The sequence below is a fragment of the Zea mays genome, chromosome 10 (assembly GCF_902167145.1).
Source record: "Zea mays cultivar B73 chromosome 10, Zm-B73-REFERENCE-NAM-5.0, whole genome shotgun sequence".
In the NCBI taxonomy this organism is placed as follows: Eukaryota; Viridiplantae; Streptophyta; class Magnoliopsida; order Poales; family Poaceae; genus Zea; species Zea mays.
Window position 1 is genome coordinate 149,459,678 of NC_050105.1, and position 13,124 is coordinate 149,472,801.

The 13,124-nt window shown below is 49.4% G+C and overlaps 1 protein-coding gene across 1 annotated transcript; it reads right to left on the reverse strand.

The window, feature by feature from the left end:
* Positions 1 to 2,447: 2,447 nt before the first annotated feature.
* On the reverse strand, positions 2,448 to 10,389 carry LOC103642173 (N-acylphosphatidylethanolamine synthase). The gene is made up of 5 exons (XM_008665490.3): positions 10,038 to 10,389; positions 4,274 to 4,401; positions 3,381 to 3,466; positions 3,119 to 3,256; positions 2,448 to 3,018 (listed from the first exon to the last, which is right to left on the reverse strand). Exons 1-5 carry the CDS (start codon positions 10,280 to 10,282, stop codon positions 2,731 to 2,733), a joined length of 885 nt encoding a protein of 294 aa, XP_008663712.1. The 5' UTR covers positions 10,283 to 10,389; the 3' UTR covers positions 2,448 to 2,730.
* Between the last annotated feature and the right edge of the window lie 2,735 nt (positions 10,390 to 13,124).

Sequence of the window (13,124 nt, forward strand, 5' to 3'; positions counted from 1 at the left end):
CCAGCTATGGACTGAGTAGCAGAGAGCCATCTCGCCCACCAAATTAAAACCCGCGGGAAACGACGTGTGCGCCGACCGCCCGACCCCGACCCCGCGCTAGCTGCGCTGCGCTGCGCCCAACAGCGACGGACAATCCGAGCAGGCCTCGCACGCCCTCAATTTGCTCTTTTGCTCCGCCTACACGACCGCGACATTCATTCTCCTTCTTCCTACAGCCCTGCCCAATGTCAGATAATTAGTAATAAAAAAACTTAGAACTTCAACAGTTAGCGTGCACCGAAAAAGAAATTAGTTTGTTCAACAGTCTATGCAATCAACTAAATCAGAATCGAAGGGAGTAAGAAAATTCGAGATTGGAATTAGTTTGTTTGTTTGTTTGTTTTTTACTTGTATTTCAAGACCCGTGATGAGCCAAGTTTAGAACGCACGTGTTGACACCTTTTTGGATGCGTCAATTACTCAAGAGAACCAGCGGCAGTGCTCTCTGGTCAGGCGCGGACGGTCCGTGGCCCAGAGCCGGACGCTCCGCGACCTAGCGCGAGGCGGCGGTGCTCTCTGATCAGGCGCTGACGGTCCGCGGCACAGGGCCGGACGGTCCGCTACCTGGTGCAGGAGCCCGAGTTCCCTGCCTGACGGTCGGACGGTCCGCACCCTAGGGCCGGACGGTCCGCGCGTGCGCAGGGGCGGCGGAAGATCGCCGGCGGCGCCTGGATCTCGCTCCCGGGAGGGACCCCGTCGGGGAGGAGAGATCCTTGGAGTTGTCTAGGCTCGGGTAGACCGACCTAGACTCCTCTAATCGACGTAGAGTCGAGGAGAGGCGGAGAATTTGGGGATTGGAAGGCTAAACTAGAACTACTCCTAAGATAAAATGCGAAATAGAAGTTGTATTGATTCGATTGATTATTAATCGGCCGTATACCTCTCTATTTATAGAGGAGGGGGGCTGGACCCTTTACAAACTAATTTCCGCGCTTTTCCCGTGATTTTAGCTAACAACCGTAACACAAAACTCGGAACCCTAATCTGCTCTGCGCACGCGCGGACCGTCCGGCCCCAGGCGCGGACTGTCCGGGCCGCGGACCGTCCGGCATCAGGGTCGGACCGTCCGCAGGCTGAATTCGGTGCTCAACAGCACGTTTACCTAGTTCTACACCCAACAGACGCCAACAGTCACGGTCGGCGCTTCACCACTGGGGCTACCTGCGATGCGATGGATCCATCTGCCTGGCCCGTGCCATTGTGACGCCGAGTGAGACGTCGTGGCACGTGCCATTGTGACCCAGCACCCAGCAGGCAGCAGCGGCACGACTGGACCGGAAGGGGGCTCGGGCTTACGGATGGCAACGGGTCGGACTCGGATCGGATTTTGGAAATATCCGCCCGCAGACATATCCACAGTTATAGATAATATCCGTCCATAACTATATCCACGGGTAGAAATTCATATTCATATCCATGCCTATCGGGTTTCGGATATCCATTGGATATCCATCGGATATGATAAAGAACCATTTCAGCAATTGAATAACATAATTAATCAAATTTCTTCCCAATTCAACATCATACACAACTTAAAATTTAATAAAAATTTAAACAAATATACATGTCCTTCAACAAGCAACATTCTCAACATGACAAAAATACATGTCTCAACATGAAAACAAATACATGACAATCAATATTGATCCGATCCGAGTGTAGTTTTGAGCACTTGAGCTAGCGCTATAGTAGTTGTGTTTGAATTTTTTAGTCAATGATAGTAGAATCATGTTCATCCTGACAATAATGGACTAATGGTTAATTTCGGATATCCAACGGATTACCCGCGGGTGAGATCTAATATCCAAATTCATGCCCACTTTATCTCGGATCGGATACGGGTCTTACCCGCGGGTCAAAAAACATATCCATATCCTTCGGGTCGGATATCCGACGGATATCCAAATCCACGGATTAAATTGCCATCCCTACTCGGCCTCGGCGCCGCCTCAAGGCTCGGGAGTCGGGTCAGGTCAGCTCGACAGCGTGCATGCAGTGCAGGGGTAGCAGGACAAGTGCAGGAGCGGCGCAGGCGAAAGCTGTTTATTTCTCAAATCTCTCTATCATTAATTCATGAGATCGAGGAGAAATTAGTTTATTTCTCTATCAGTTAACCTGGTGGGGAGAGCTAGTCTGAAAACTCAAATCCGAAGACGATTTGAGTTTCTCGAATTCGAGTTTCAAAACTAGTCCGGCATGGGAAAAACATGCATCATGCTTCTGGCATTTGAGGCCAAGGCCCAACGCTGTTTCTGCAGGGCCTAGGCCCTAGAGAGAACCCAAAGACCGGGACATCAGTGACCTGCGAAGCGCATTGTAATCCTCGTATGCACTGAGTTGAAACGAAATCCTGGTATCCGATCAGTAAAAGACAAAAAAAATAAACCACTACACATAAGACAGGTAAATGGATGGTGATTTTGCAACTGAATATCAAAAGCCTTTTTTTATTCATGCCTCAGTAAAACTGGCAGGCAACCTGAACAGTTGATTGTAAATAATGAAGAAACCTTTCAAAACAATAACTAAAAAAAGACTAAAAAATGAAACAATCTGAGCTCTAATTCTATTATTACCAATACTTTGACGAACTTGTGTGACGACCACTTGTCCATTTCTGTATCCACCAACTCAAGCTGGTTAAAGAATCCTAATCAGCAGTTCAACAAGGTATTGCCTGATAGATGAAGATCAACGCTGCTTAAGGTTGGTAACTGTTTTCCGCAGTCTCTCCATCACAGACTGGACCTTGTCTGACATCTTCTGGTAAAGCCATCTCTGGGCGGCCTCGTCCAGCCCATCTGGTGTAATGGCCGGCCACCCCTTCCGTTCAGAGGATGAGTCATGGGGTACCGTTGATGCTTCTTGCTTCAAGCTTGGCAAGTCAAACTCTATTGGCTCTCCAACAATGATGTCTATCTTCTTACTGCAGAGTGGCACCGGTGGTCGCCGTCCAAAGAACGAGTTTTCTGGCATGACCTGGAAGTAGATGGCAGCGTGCTAATAATATATTCATATTTCTCCATACCACATACTACAAATGTCTTCACTAACAAGATGCCATATCAGTTCCATGTACCTTTTCGAAACCAGAGTGAACAATTGGCAAAACTATTGGAGTTATAGGTGCTCGGACAATAAGACTGGCCGTTCCCCACTTCAATCTTCTAATCGGCTGATCTTCTTGGGCTATTTTTCCTTCAGGGAATGTATGCAGCTGTTTGAATATGTCATGATAAATTTTGGAATTAAATAGAGGGCAGAATCCATAGGCAGGGGATATGGCATCTGTTGCTGACAGAAAGATCAGTACGTAATTGTAAAAAAAAATACCCCCATACCCAGCCTCCATTTCTAAGCACGTCAAGGGCTTCATTCATGTGTTCTTGATAAATCCCACCCCCTCTCGTGATTGGTATGCATTTCCCTGTGCGCACAGTTATTTGTCACCTTAGAAATGGAAAAAATAAGAATAACCAAATAATGTGAAGGGCCTGGACATCTGAATATCAGTTGAACAAAATATAATGAGGCGCTACATTTGATACCATTTGCTTCTTGTACTAGTACCACAGCACATAGATTAGCAAGCATCAGCTAATCTTATCTGATACACAATACTGCAAATGAGGGACTGAAGATATTATGGCAAGAAGACAAGCTATGCCAACCCTCTGCAATTCGCTAGTCTTGGTGGGTGAATTGAGTGCCATGAAACTGAATTTCTAAAAAGGTTGCTGGCAGTTGAAGTGAAACTGGATTTCATAAGTACGGAACAGACAGGTGTTTGCTGGATTTAATAGGATTGTGCTAGACGTTTTCCTATTTTGCATGCTTCACTGGATACACCTTAAAATGCCTTGTAGTCCTCTATCAAAAGGCAACAATCCATATCTTCAAATGAAATGTTACCTGAGTAAATGAGTTAGAGGATGTTACATCATCTCAGATTTTTGAGAAGTCACATAAAGATCATTGCCTACAAATTCGATTTTCATCCACAAAACCCGCATAAGTTGATCATATACAGGTGTCAGTTTTTACCCAAACCCACATAAGTACTATTGTCTAAATGTTCAACTTTCATCCATAAAACCCGCATGAGTATATAAGTGGTAATTTTATACATACCCAAATTGCACCCCTCGTTATTTAGCATGCAGAGTACCAGTAGAACTCACAAAACTAATACAGGAACGGAACAGATATAACAAGTAGGAATATTAAGGCTCACCAAGTCGAAACATGTAGGACATGACTACATTCTTGAAGCATATATCTTCTGCTGTCAGCACCCACCTTCCAAGCTTTGCATCCGAAGTTGGAAAACCCTTGAATCCCCACATAAGCGGGTCATCTAACCTGATACAAAAGGTATAAACACAAGTTTAACATTAAGGAAATTCTGACAAATGAACATTATAGAAAATGATGCGGGGTCAGCAAATTGATAACCACGAGGCACGAGCACTGATACATAACACGTGTACAATATGGCAACTCAGTGGCACCACACTTGTGATTTGTGAATATGATTATTTTGTCCTTTCATACACATTTTATGGCGAAAAGGAACGTATTGTGCTTTCCTTAAATATACACTACCAATGTGCAATGGTTCTGTTATGACCGGCCTAGTCTACCAGAAGACGACTAGACCCACCAGAGTAGGTGGTACGGCCGGTACTGCGCAGGTTGTACTGGTGGGAAACTGGAGGGCGGGGCGTGGTGGCTCGTCGCCTGGAAGATGGTCCAGGCGCCGTGGCTGCCCGGGAGGAGAGGCTGGTAGGTGAACAAGGGGCAGGGAGCAATAATATCTTTATTACTTCTTGCCTATCTGGCAGATTACAAAAGTCCTACTTATATAGGCCTATAGCCAACTGAAATCTCCTAACAAATAGGCTGATCTAAACAGCTTGAACCAACTGAAATCTCCTAACAAATAGGCTGATCTAAACAGCTTGAATCTCTATCTTAACAAACTCCCCTATAGCAGACTTATCCCTTCAGGCGGCCTAGGACTCGCCATCCTTATCCCTTCTCTTGTATGTCTGCCCGACCATAACATCTCTCCCCGCCTTCAAGAACAGCTCGTCCTCGAGCTGATGATCTGGGTACTGGTCCTTGAACTTCTGCAGTGGTTCCCATGTAGCCTGCTCGGTAGTCATGCCTCCCCACTGGACGAGAACATGCCAAATGCCTCGCCGAAGACTGGCCTGTAGGACCTTGTCTGGTACTGGCAATAAGCGACCCTGTGCTGTTGGGGGCAATTGTGGAATCTCTGTTGGCGGAGTGCCGTGAAATGCCTTTAAGAGTCCCACATGAAAAACATCATGTAAACAAGCGCCGGCTGGGAGCTGAAGTTTGTAGGCTACTAACCCGACTCGTTCCAAAACTTGGAAAGGACCTGCATACTTTGGTGCCAGCTTGCTGTGTGCTTTGTCAACCAGGGAGCGCATTGGCCTATGTAGGAGTCGAAGCCAGACCCAGTCGCCTACCTCAAAAGTCACTTCCCGGTGATGGTTGTCATACCAACGCTTGGCATGCTGCTGTGCTTGAAGAAGGCGGTCCCGCACCTCTGCCAGGAAATTGTCTCGGTCTTGTAGCAGGTCTTCCACGGTTTGGGATTGCGCCGTGCCCTGTTGGTATGGTACCAGTGCCGGAGGCTCACGTCCGTATACCAATTTGAATGGTGTAGTCTGCAGCGCTGAGTGGAAGGATGTATTATAGCAATATTCCGCCCATGGAAGCCAGTCCAGCCAGGAACGAGGTCGATCTCCTGTGATGCATCGCAAGTACATAGCAATTGTGCGATTGACGACTTCTGATTGACCATCCGTTTGGGGGTGGAACGCAGTGCTTAACCGGAGTTTGCTGCCAGTCAGCTTGAATAAGTCCTTCCATAGATGGCTAGTGAAGACTGGGTCCCGATCACTCACAATAGATGAGGGAATGCCATGAAGACGAACAATTTCCGCAAAGAAGATCCTGGCAACAGAAGCTGCGGTGTAGGGGTGACTGAGTGCAATGAAATGGGCGTATTTGGAGAATCGATCCACTACTGTCAGGATCACAGATTTTCCATGAACTCGTGGCAATCCTTCAACAAAGTCCATTGAGATATCTGCCCACACCTGTGAGGGAATGTCCAATGGCTGTAAGAGGCCTGCTGGGTGCAGATGCTCTGTTTTGTTGCGTTGACATGTTGTACAAGACTTAACAAACTCTCGAACTCGAGCTTTGTCCCGTGGGATATAGAAATCAGCCCTTAGTCTGGTCAGTGTTTTCTGAATCCCTTCATGGCCTGCATTATGGACTGTTTGCAGCAGCGCCGTCAAACAATCTGATGATGTTGGCACGTAAATGCGTCGGCCATGGAGAATGAGACTGTCCTGCACGCGCCATGGAGGAGGTAATGTCCCCTCTCGAATCTGGGTGCACATGGTCTGGCAGTCTGGGTCCCTAGCAGTGTCCCTTCGGAGGTCATCATAGAGGGTAAAAGTTGGCCCCGATAGAGTTGCAGAGAAAAGGGTGTCCGCATTGCGACGGGAGAGTGCATCTGCTACTGTGTTGAGGCGACCTGGCTGGTACTGGACAGAGAAATCAAACCCAAGGATTTTACTAATCCACTGGTGCTGCGGGATTGTGGAGAGTCGCTGGTCGAGGAGAAACTTGAGACTATAGTGGTCTGTCCGTATGATGAAGCGGCGTCCCCACAAATATGGCCGCCAGTGTCGTACTGCTTGTACGAGACCAATAAGCTCTCTTTCATATGCTGCTAATTTGTGGTGTCTTGCTGCAAAAGGACGACTGAAGAATGCAATGGCTCCTGTTCCTTGATGAAGGACTGCCCCAAAGCCTGTAGCTCGACGGTGATGGTGCCGTGGAGCCACGAGAGGACAACGCTGTCCATGAGGCACCAGGAGCGGGGCGACGGAGCGTCGTGGTCGACGAGGACGTGATCGTCAAGGACGAACCGCCGCAGCGTGAGCAGGACCTGTCCTCGCCAACGGGGGTAGTGGGAAGACGTCGGATCCAACACCACGGACACGAGGGCCCGGATGTTGTGCAGTCCGGCGGCTTGAGCATGGAGAGCAGCGATGAGGTCGGCGTCGAGGTCAGAGGTGTGGGGATCCTCTAGGGGCTCCGCAGCGGCGAGTGTCGGGCGGCCGAGGAGGCGCTGCGTGGTGGCCATCTGGGTGGTCAGAGCGGCGCCCAGGGCACGCTCACGCTCCAAGGCGAGGGAGGCGGCGCGCTCGCGCTCCTGCAAGGCCGTCACTGCAGCCTGGATCGTAGCAAGGGTGCCGACGAGCGCGGAGTCGGTGGTGGGGAGTGCGGAGGGCGCGACGGTGTAGCTCCAGGTGGGTGGAGCGGAGGCGGGAAAGCCCGGCGGGGAGCCGCGACGTAGGGGCAGCGGGGAAGCGGCGTGGATCGGCCCAAGGCCAGCGATGTAGGGGGGCCCTCCATGGGCGAGCTCGCTGCTGAGTGCAGCAGGGGCGATGGGGAGGTGCGTGCCAGGGCCGGTGGTGACCCCGACGTTGGATCCGGCCGCAGTGGTGGCGGCGGTGGCTGTGTCCATCGAGCGATGAGGCAGCAGGGGCAGCTGGACGGAGGCGCGGTGGGCTCTGCGTCCGGGCGCGGTCCGGCAGGCGGCGCGGTGGCCTGGGCGGGATGCGCCCGAGCGGCTGGCGGCGCGGCAGCGACCTGGCGCGGTCGCGGCAGGGTCCTGGCGGCCTGGGCGGGGTCGCGGCTGGGTCCTGGCGGCCTGGCGCGGTCGCGGTCGCGGCTGGAGCGTCGAAGTTGACGGCGCGGCGGACAGGGAGGGAGGAAGGGCCGACAATGGAAGGCCGGCGGCTGGGGAAGAAGGGCCGGCGCTGGGCCTGCTGGCGGCGCGGCGGGCAGGGAGGGAGGGAGGGCCGGCGGCTGGGGGCCGACGGCGGGAGGGAGTCCGGCGGCTGGGGCCGGCGGCGGCTGCAGGGGGTGTAGGAAACCCCCCACGGCGGCTGTGGCTGCTGTTGGAAAAAAAACAGAGAAACCCTAAACCTAGTTCTGTGATACCATGTTGGAATATGTGCCCATAACCCTAAACAGGGTTGGGAGTAGTATTAATAGAATGAGTAAATGGGCCAGGCCCATTACACTGAGGGTATGACGGTAAATACAAGGGGAATACCCCAAACCCTAGACGGGCAGTCTAACAAAGTCTCCTAGTATTGTGGATTAATCGGTTGGTGTCGTTTATCTCCTAATATTATGGAGTAGTTTAGTTGGATAAGTCTGCTAGTATTGTGGAGTAGTCGTTTGGCCTTAGGCCTATATAATTAGGACTTTGTAATCAAGAGAAGGCAAGCAATAGCAGATATCTTCTGTTAGCTTCCTCATGGGAGCTGGAATCCACATCCCTGTGTGTCGTTCCCTGCAACTACGGCGCCCAAGAGGCAGCCACCAGCGCCACCTCCACACCTCCAGGTCGTAGCCCGGTTGCTCCTGCCCTCACCCATACTCCCTTCGGCAGATCCCTGGTAAGACTAAAAACCCTACCAATTTGGTATCAGAGGCCTACGATCCTCCGACCACCATGAGCTCCTCTCCACCAGCACAACCCGCCACCCTGCCGCCCACCTCCCAGTCGCACACGCTGCCGCTTGCATCCACCGCCGCGCTGCCCACCTCCACCCCGCTCGCCAACCACCGCCGGTATCTCCACCAACCTTCGCACAATGACAAACGAGCAGCTGACGGCGTCCCTTCACTTCTCCAACAGTCTGGGAGCCATACAAGCCTAGATGATGACGTTGCGGTCTGACACAGCCACGATGAAGGTCGTCGTGTTGGGCTCCCAGCCGTCGCAGTCCCTGCCTTCGCCATCCGAGGTCGTAGCAGCTCTGTCGTCATTGTCGCAGCCGGCCCTAACAGCCACCCCGGCGTCCTCCCAGCCGCCGAGCGTATCGATCCACTAGCTGCACTTCCGTGATCGCCGTCTCAAATTCCGGCATGGGCGCTGAGATCCGATCTGCTGCCAATCTACTAGTCAACAACCGCCGCCGCCTACTACTGCCTTGGGGCCTTGTGCCGGCGCCGCAGTGGGGCCGTCGCCCCGCGCTCCACTCCTCGTGATGCCTCCTCTGGGTCCACGTCGACGCCACGCTCCTCGTGGAGTACCTGGACCAGCGCATGGACGACATGGTGCGCGGCGGCATGGTGGAGGAGCTCCGGCTGCACTTCGCCGCGACCACGGCCGCGGAGTGCGCCGCGCACGCCGCGGGGCTGGGCAGGGCCATCGGCGTGCCCGAGCTGGGTGCCTGCTTCGCGGGTGCGCCAGTTTCCGCGCCGCAATCAGCGACATCAAGGACAACACGCGGGACCCGGCGGCCGCGGAGGTGTGCAAGATCCGGCGCATGGCCAACGCCTGGGGCTGGCCCATCCAGCGGCTCGACGCGTCCGCCACTGTCCGCGCGCGCCTCCGTGGAGCGGGACCCGACGCGGAGTCGGCGTGCTGGGAGCGCAACGTGCACGCGCCCGTCCTCGCCACCATCCGGAGCTTCCTGCTACTGTGCATAGAACTGCCGCAGCCTGCTTCCCCCATGCCTAGACCACATCTAACCTAAGTTTTGCATGTAGGAGACAGCTGGTGCTTCGATAGGTAAGGGCCAGGCCACTACAAGAACAGAAGGTCAATGGTGTCCATAGACGCTAATGCTTAACAGATTTACTCATTTACATGTGCCCAATGGGGGGAAACTAGCCTGAGATCCACCGTAGACTGAAACCTCAATCAACATATGCTCCATGCAATCCACTGCCAGATGATACGTGGCAGCAATGCTGACGAAAATCTGATCAGGCAAGGCGCCAGAATTACTACAGATCGAGCACACCAAGCAACGCAACAGACATCTGATCCCAGCTACTGCGGCTAGCCTTCATCAACAAACATCAAGGGTAATACACGGCCATGGGGGAGGGAAACGCGTGAGGAGGCTACAGGGGGGACATACGTGGACATGTGATTGCTGACGGTGAGGAGCGGCGTCCCGGGAGCCCGCGCCGAGACGAGGCGGAGGAGCGCGTCGGCGTTGTGGACCGTGGTGGTGTTGAGCAGCGAGGCGCACGCCTTGGCGAACGCGCCCACCGCGGCGAACACGACGGCGCGCGGGACGCCGCCCAGGTGCCCCGCGCGGCCAGCCCACCTCAACGTTCGCGCAGCGGCGGCGGCGGCCGCCGCCTCCGCGGACGCCTCCATTTTTAGCCACTTTTTTTCTTCTCGCGTGGGCTCGGTTTTTCGTCTATGCCCCTCTGACGATGTAGGGACACTGGTAGGTTTCGGTGGGTCTCCACTGGACGCGCCATTTGCCGCTTTGCTCGCTCTTTGCTGGATTCGCGTTTTCACAAACAAGATTTACCTTTCTTTATTATAAAACAAAAGTCAAAAAACCACTCCCTCTAAAAACAAGTCTTATATTTGAGTCCCAAAAATTTAAATATAATTTCATTTGAAAATTTTAGGGCCACAAAAAAAATTAAGGCTCCAATAATTAAGTCATATATTATGTTAATAGAAAATACTCCATTCATTTTTTATTTATCGTGTTTTAGTTTAAAAATGAACTAGCGGACAACAAATATTTAAAGTAATATATCATATTATTTAGAAAATAAAAAGTTAAAAATAGTGTACAAAACAAGGATAGGCTCCAACATATGTGATTCTATATTTAGGATCTAAGAGGCCAAGTCATATAAATGTTTAATTATTTTTTGTGAAATAAGAGCCATGTTGAAGCAGTCTTATATTCTAAAAATAAGATTCCATCAGGACTCCTGTTAGAGGTCAACGGCCAAAAGAGTTGCGAAGCAAAAATTTTGAATCTAGACTTTTAACACCATATTAAGTTACATGTATCAATTATTATATGTATCAATTAGTTCAAATCCAAAAGCTTAAGATGGTGGAAATAGATGGACAGTTCACTTATATTCCAACAATAACAAACAAGCTGCTTACAATATAAGCAAACATACACACAAACAACCACACAAAACCGCTTACAATATGAGCAAACATAGATACAAAGAACCACACCTCAGACGGCACCTAATGAAGAGGGCAAAGAAACTTCTGCCGCTAGGTCTGATGCAATCTTCTTTCCTGAACGGATAGAGCTCCTATCTATCCATACCCCTTCTTCTCCATCAGCTATGAACCCATGACGATTGACCACAAAAAATCTTGTGGTCTTTGATTTCAGGGTTTCCATCACAGATAATGTATTCTCTAAACCTTTAAAACACCAATTTCATGTATCATATGTCACGTATGAAACACGTAGGTGTGTTCCTTATCTAACACAACAATAGTCCTAAGACCATGTTCAGCAGTTTATTTATAGTTTATTTAAAACACTATTTTTTTATTAATCTACAATGTTGGCAGAGCGGAGTTTGAATATGAGTATAGTGGTGGATAAACTGCTGAACATAATTTGATAGATTGTTATATCATAGATAAGCTATAGGAATTCATCTAAGTCTAACACGACAGAAAGCTATATGCGTGCAAATATAATTATGTGTAATCACGGCGTAGAACATTGTACTGGTTTATTTCTATATATTAAAGCAGGCCCAGTCGCTCCCCAGTCAGCGTGTCCACGTAGTCCAAAAATTTTCAGCCGTCCGATGGTTTACACAGTTTCAAATCCAAACGTCCAAAAAGCAGTGTTGTTTCCTTCACGTGCTTTTTATTCTTCCTAGCCACTGCCAGACACTTCTAGATGGGAGACGAAGCGAGCGCACCAAAGGGAAGAAGCCAGCTACTTCTTTCTCTTCATAGTGTCGTCATCTTTTGGGCGAGTCGACGCCGCTCGCGACTTCGGGGGTGTTTGGTTACCCCAAACTAAAATTTAACCCCTGTCCCATCGAATGTTTGAACCTCCGTTCCGGGTATTAAATGTAGTCGGATTATAAAACTAATTTGTCAGCCGAAGATTAAAAGACGAGACGAATCTAGTCCAGTTGGTTGGGTCTATATTTCATACTCCTATTTAGAAGTCAAACGCTTGATGTGACTCGGGCTAAATTTTAGCAGGAGTAACCAAACACCCCCTTCATCGTTTCCCATCCCATCCATTACTCCTAGCGCTACACCGGTTATCTGCTGCAACGTCATAGCAGCTTCCCCGAACAATCGCTCCTGTCGCTGACGACTGTCGGGATCTCCACAGCTTCTCTGATTGCTTCGTCATTTTATCAACGTTTGGCACATATACAAATGCATTTCCTATAAATATGACGTTTATTTTGTATTTATAGTACTTCACCATTTACTGCTTACTGCTTTGTCATTATTAATTTAACAATAAATTATAATCTTCGGTTTGGAAGCACGGGCTTCATCAAAATTTACATATTTGCTCAGCGAAAAAAATCTACTTGATCAAGATACATTTGATTACACATTCCTTTTCTTCATAGTGTCCTCCAATATAACTTTTTCCCCAGTAGTGGTACTATTACGTATTTCTTCTTTGCATAACTATCTATAAGCATTCAAAGAATGCTTCTCTAGCCTATTCTCCAAAAGAACAACCTCATCTCATTTTAATAGAACTTTACTTTGATGCAGCAGATATTGATTTCGACCCTGCTATCCAGTTACCATTTATTCAATGCCACATACTTACATGTATTTAATTTCTTCCAATAATTTCTCCACATACTTATCTTTTGCCACTATGTAGTCATGAACAAACTACTTAGATGTAAATATGTGACAACCATCATTTGCTACTATGCACTGATAATACAATCTGCTTAGATATATACTATGCCACTATGTAGTCATGAACAACCTACTTAGATGTAAATATGTTGCAGCCATCTTTTGCTACTATACACTGGCAATCTGTTTAGATATAAATATGTGATAATACAGTGTTTGTCCCATAAATATTATGCCAGACTAATATGTTTCTTTTATTGCGAGCTACATCAAACATTCTTTTCTACCTATGCATCTACGTATATACCTCAATTATTGATATTCTATCATCAGTACTTCACTTTTACAACCTTAAATTAAATAT

Excerpts from the sequence above, each read along its gene's own strand:
- LOC103642173 (XM_008665490.3), bottom strand. The coding sequence starts at position 10,282 with ATGGAGGCGTCCGCGGAGGCGGCGGCCGCCGCCGCCGCTGCGCGAACG. Across the intron at positions 3,467-4,273 it reads GTCCTACATGTTTCGACTTG|GGAAATGCATACCAATCACG; the intron begins GTGAGCCTTAAT and ends CTGTGCGCACAG. Across the intron at positions 3,257-3,380 it reads TGCTTAGAAATGGAGGCTGG|CTGCATACATTCCCTGAAGG; the intron begins GTATGGGGGTAT and ends ATATTCAAACAG.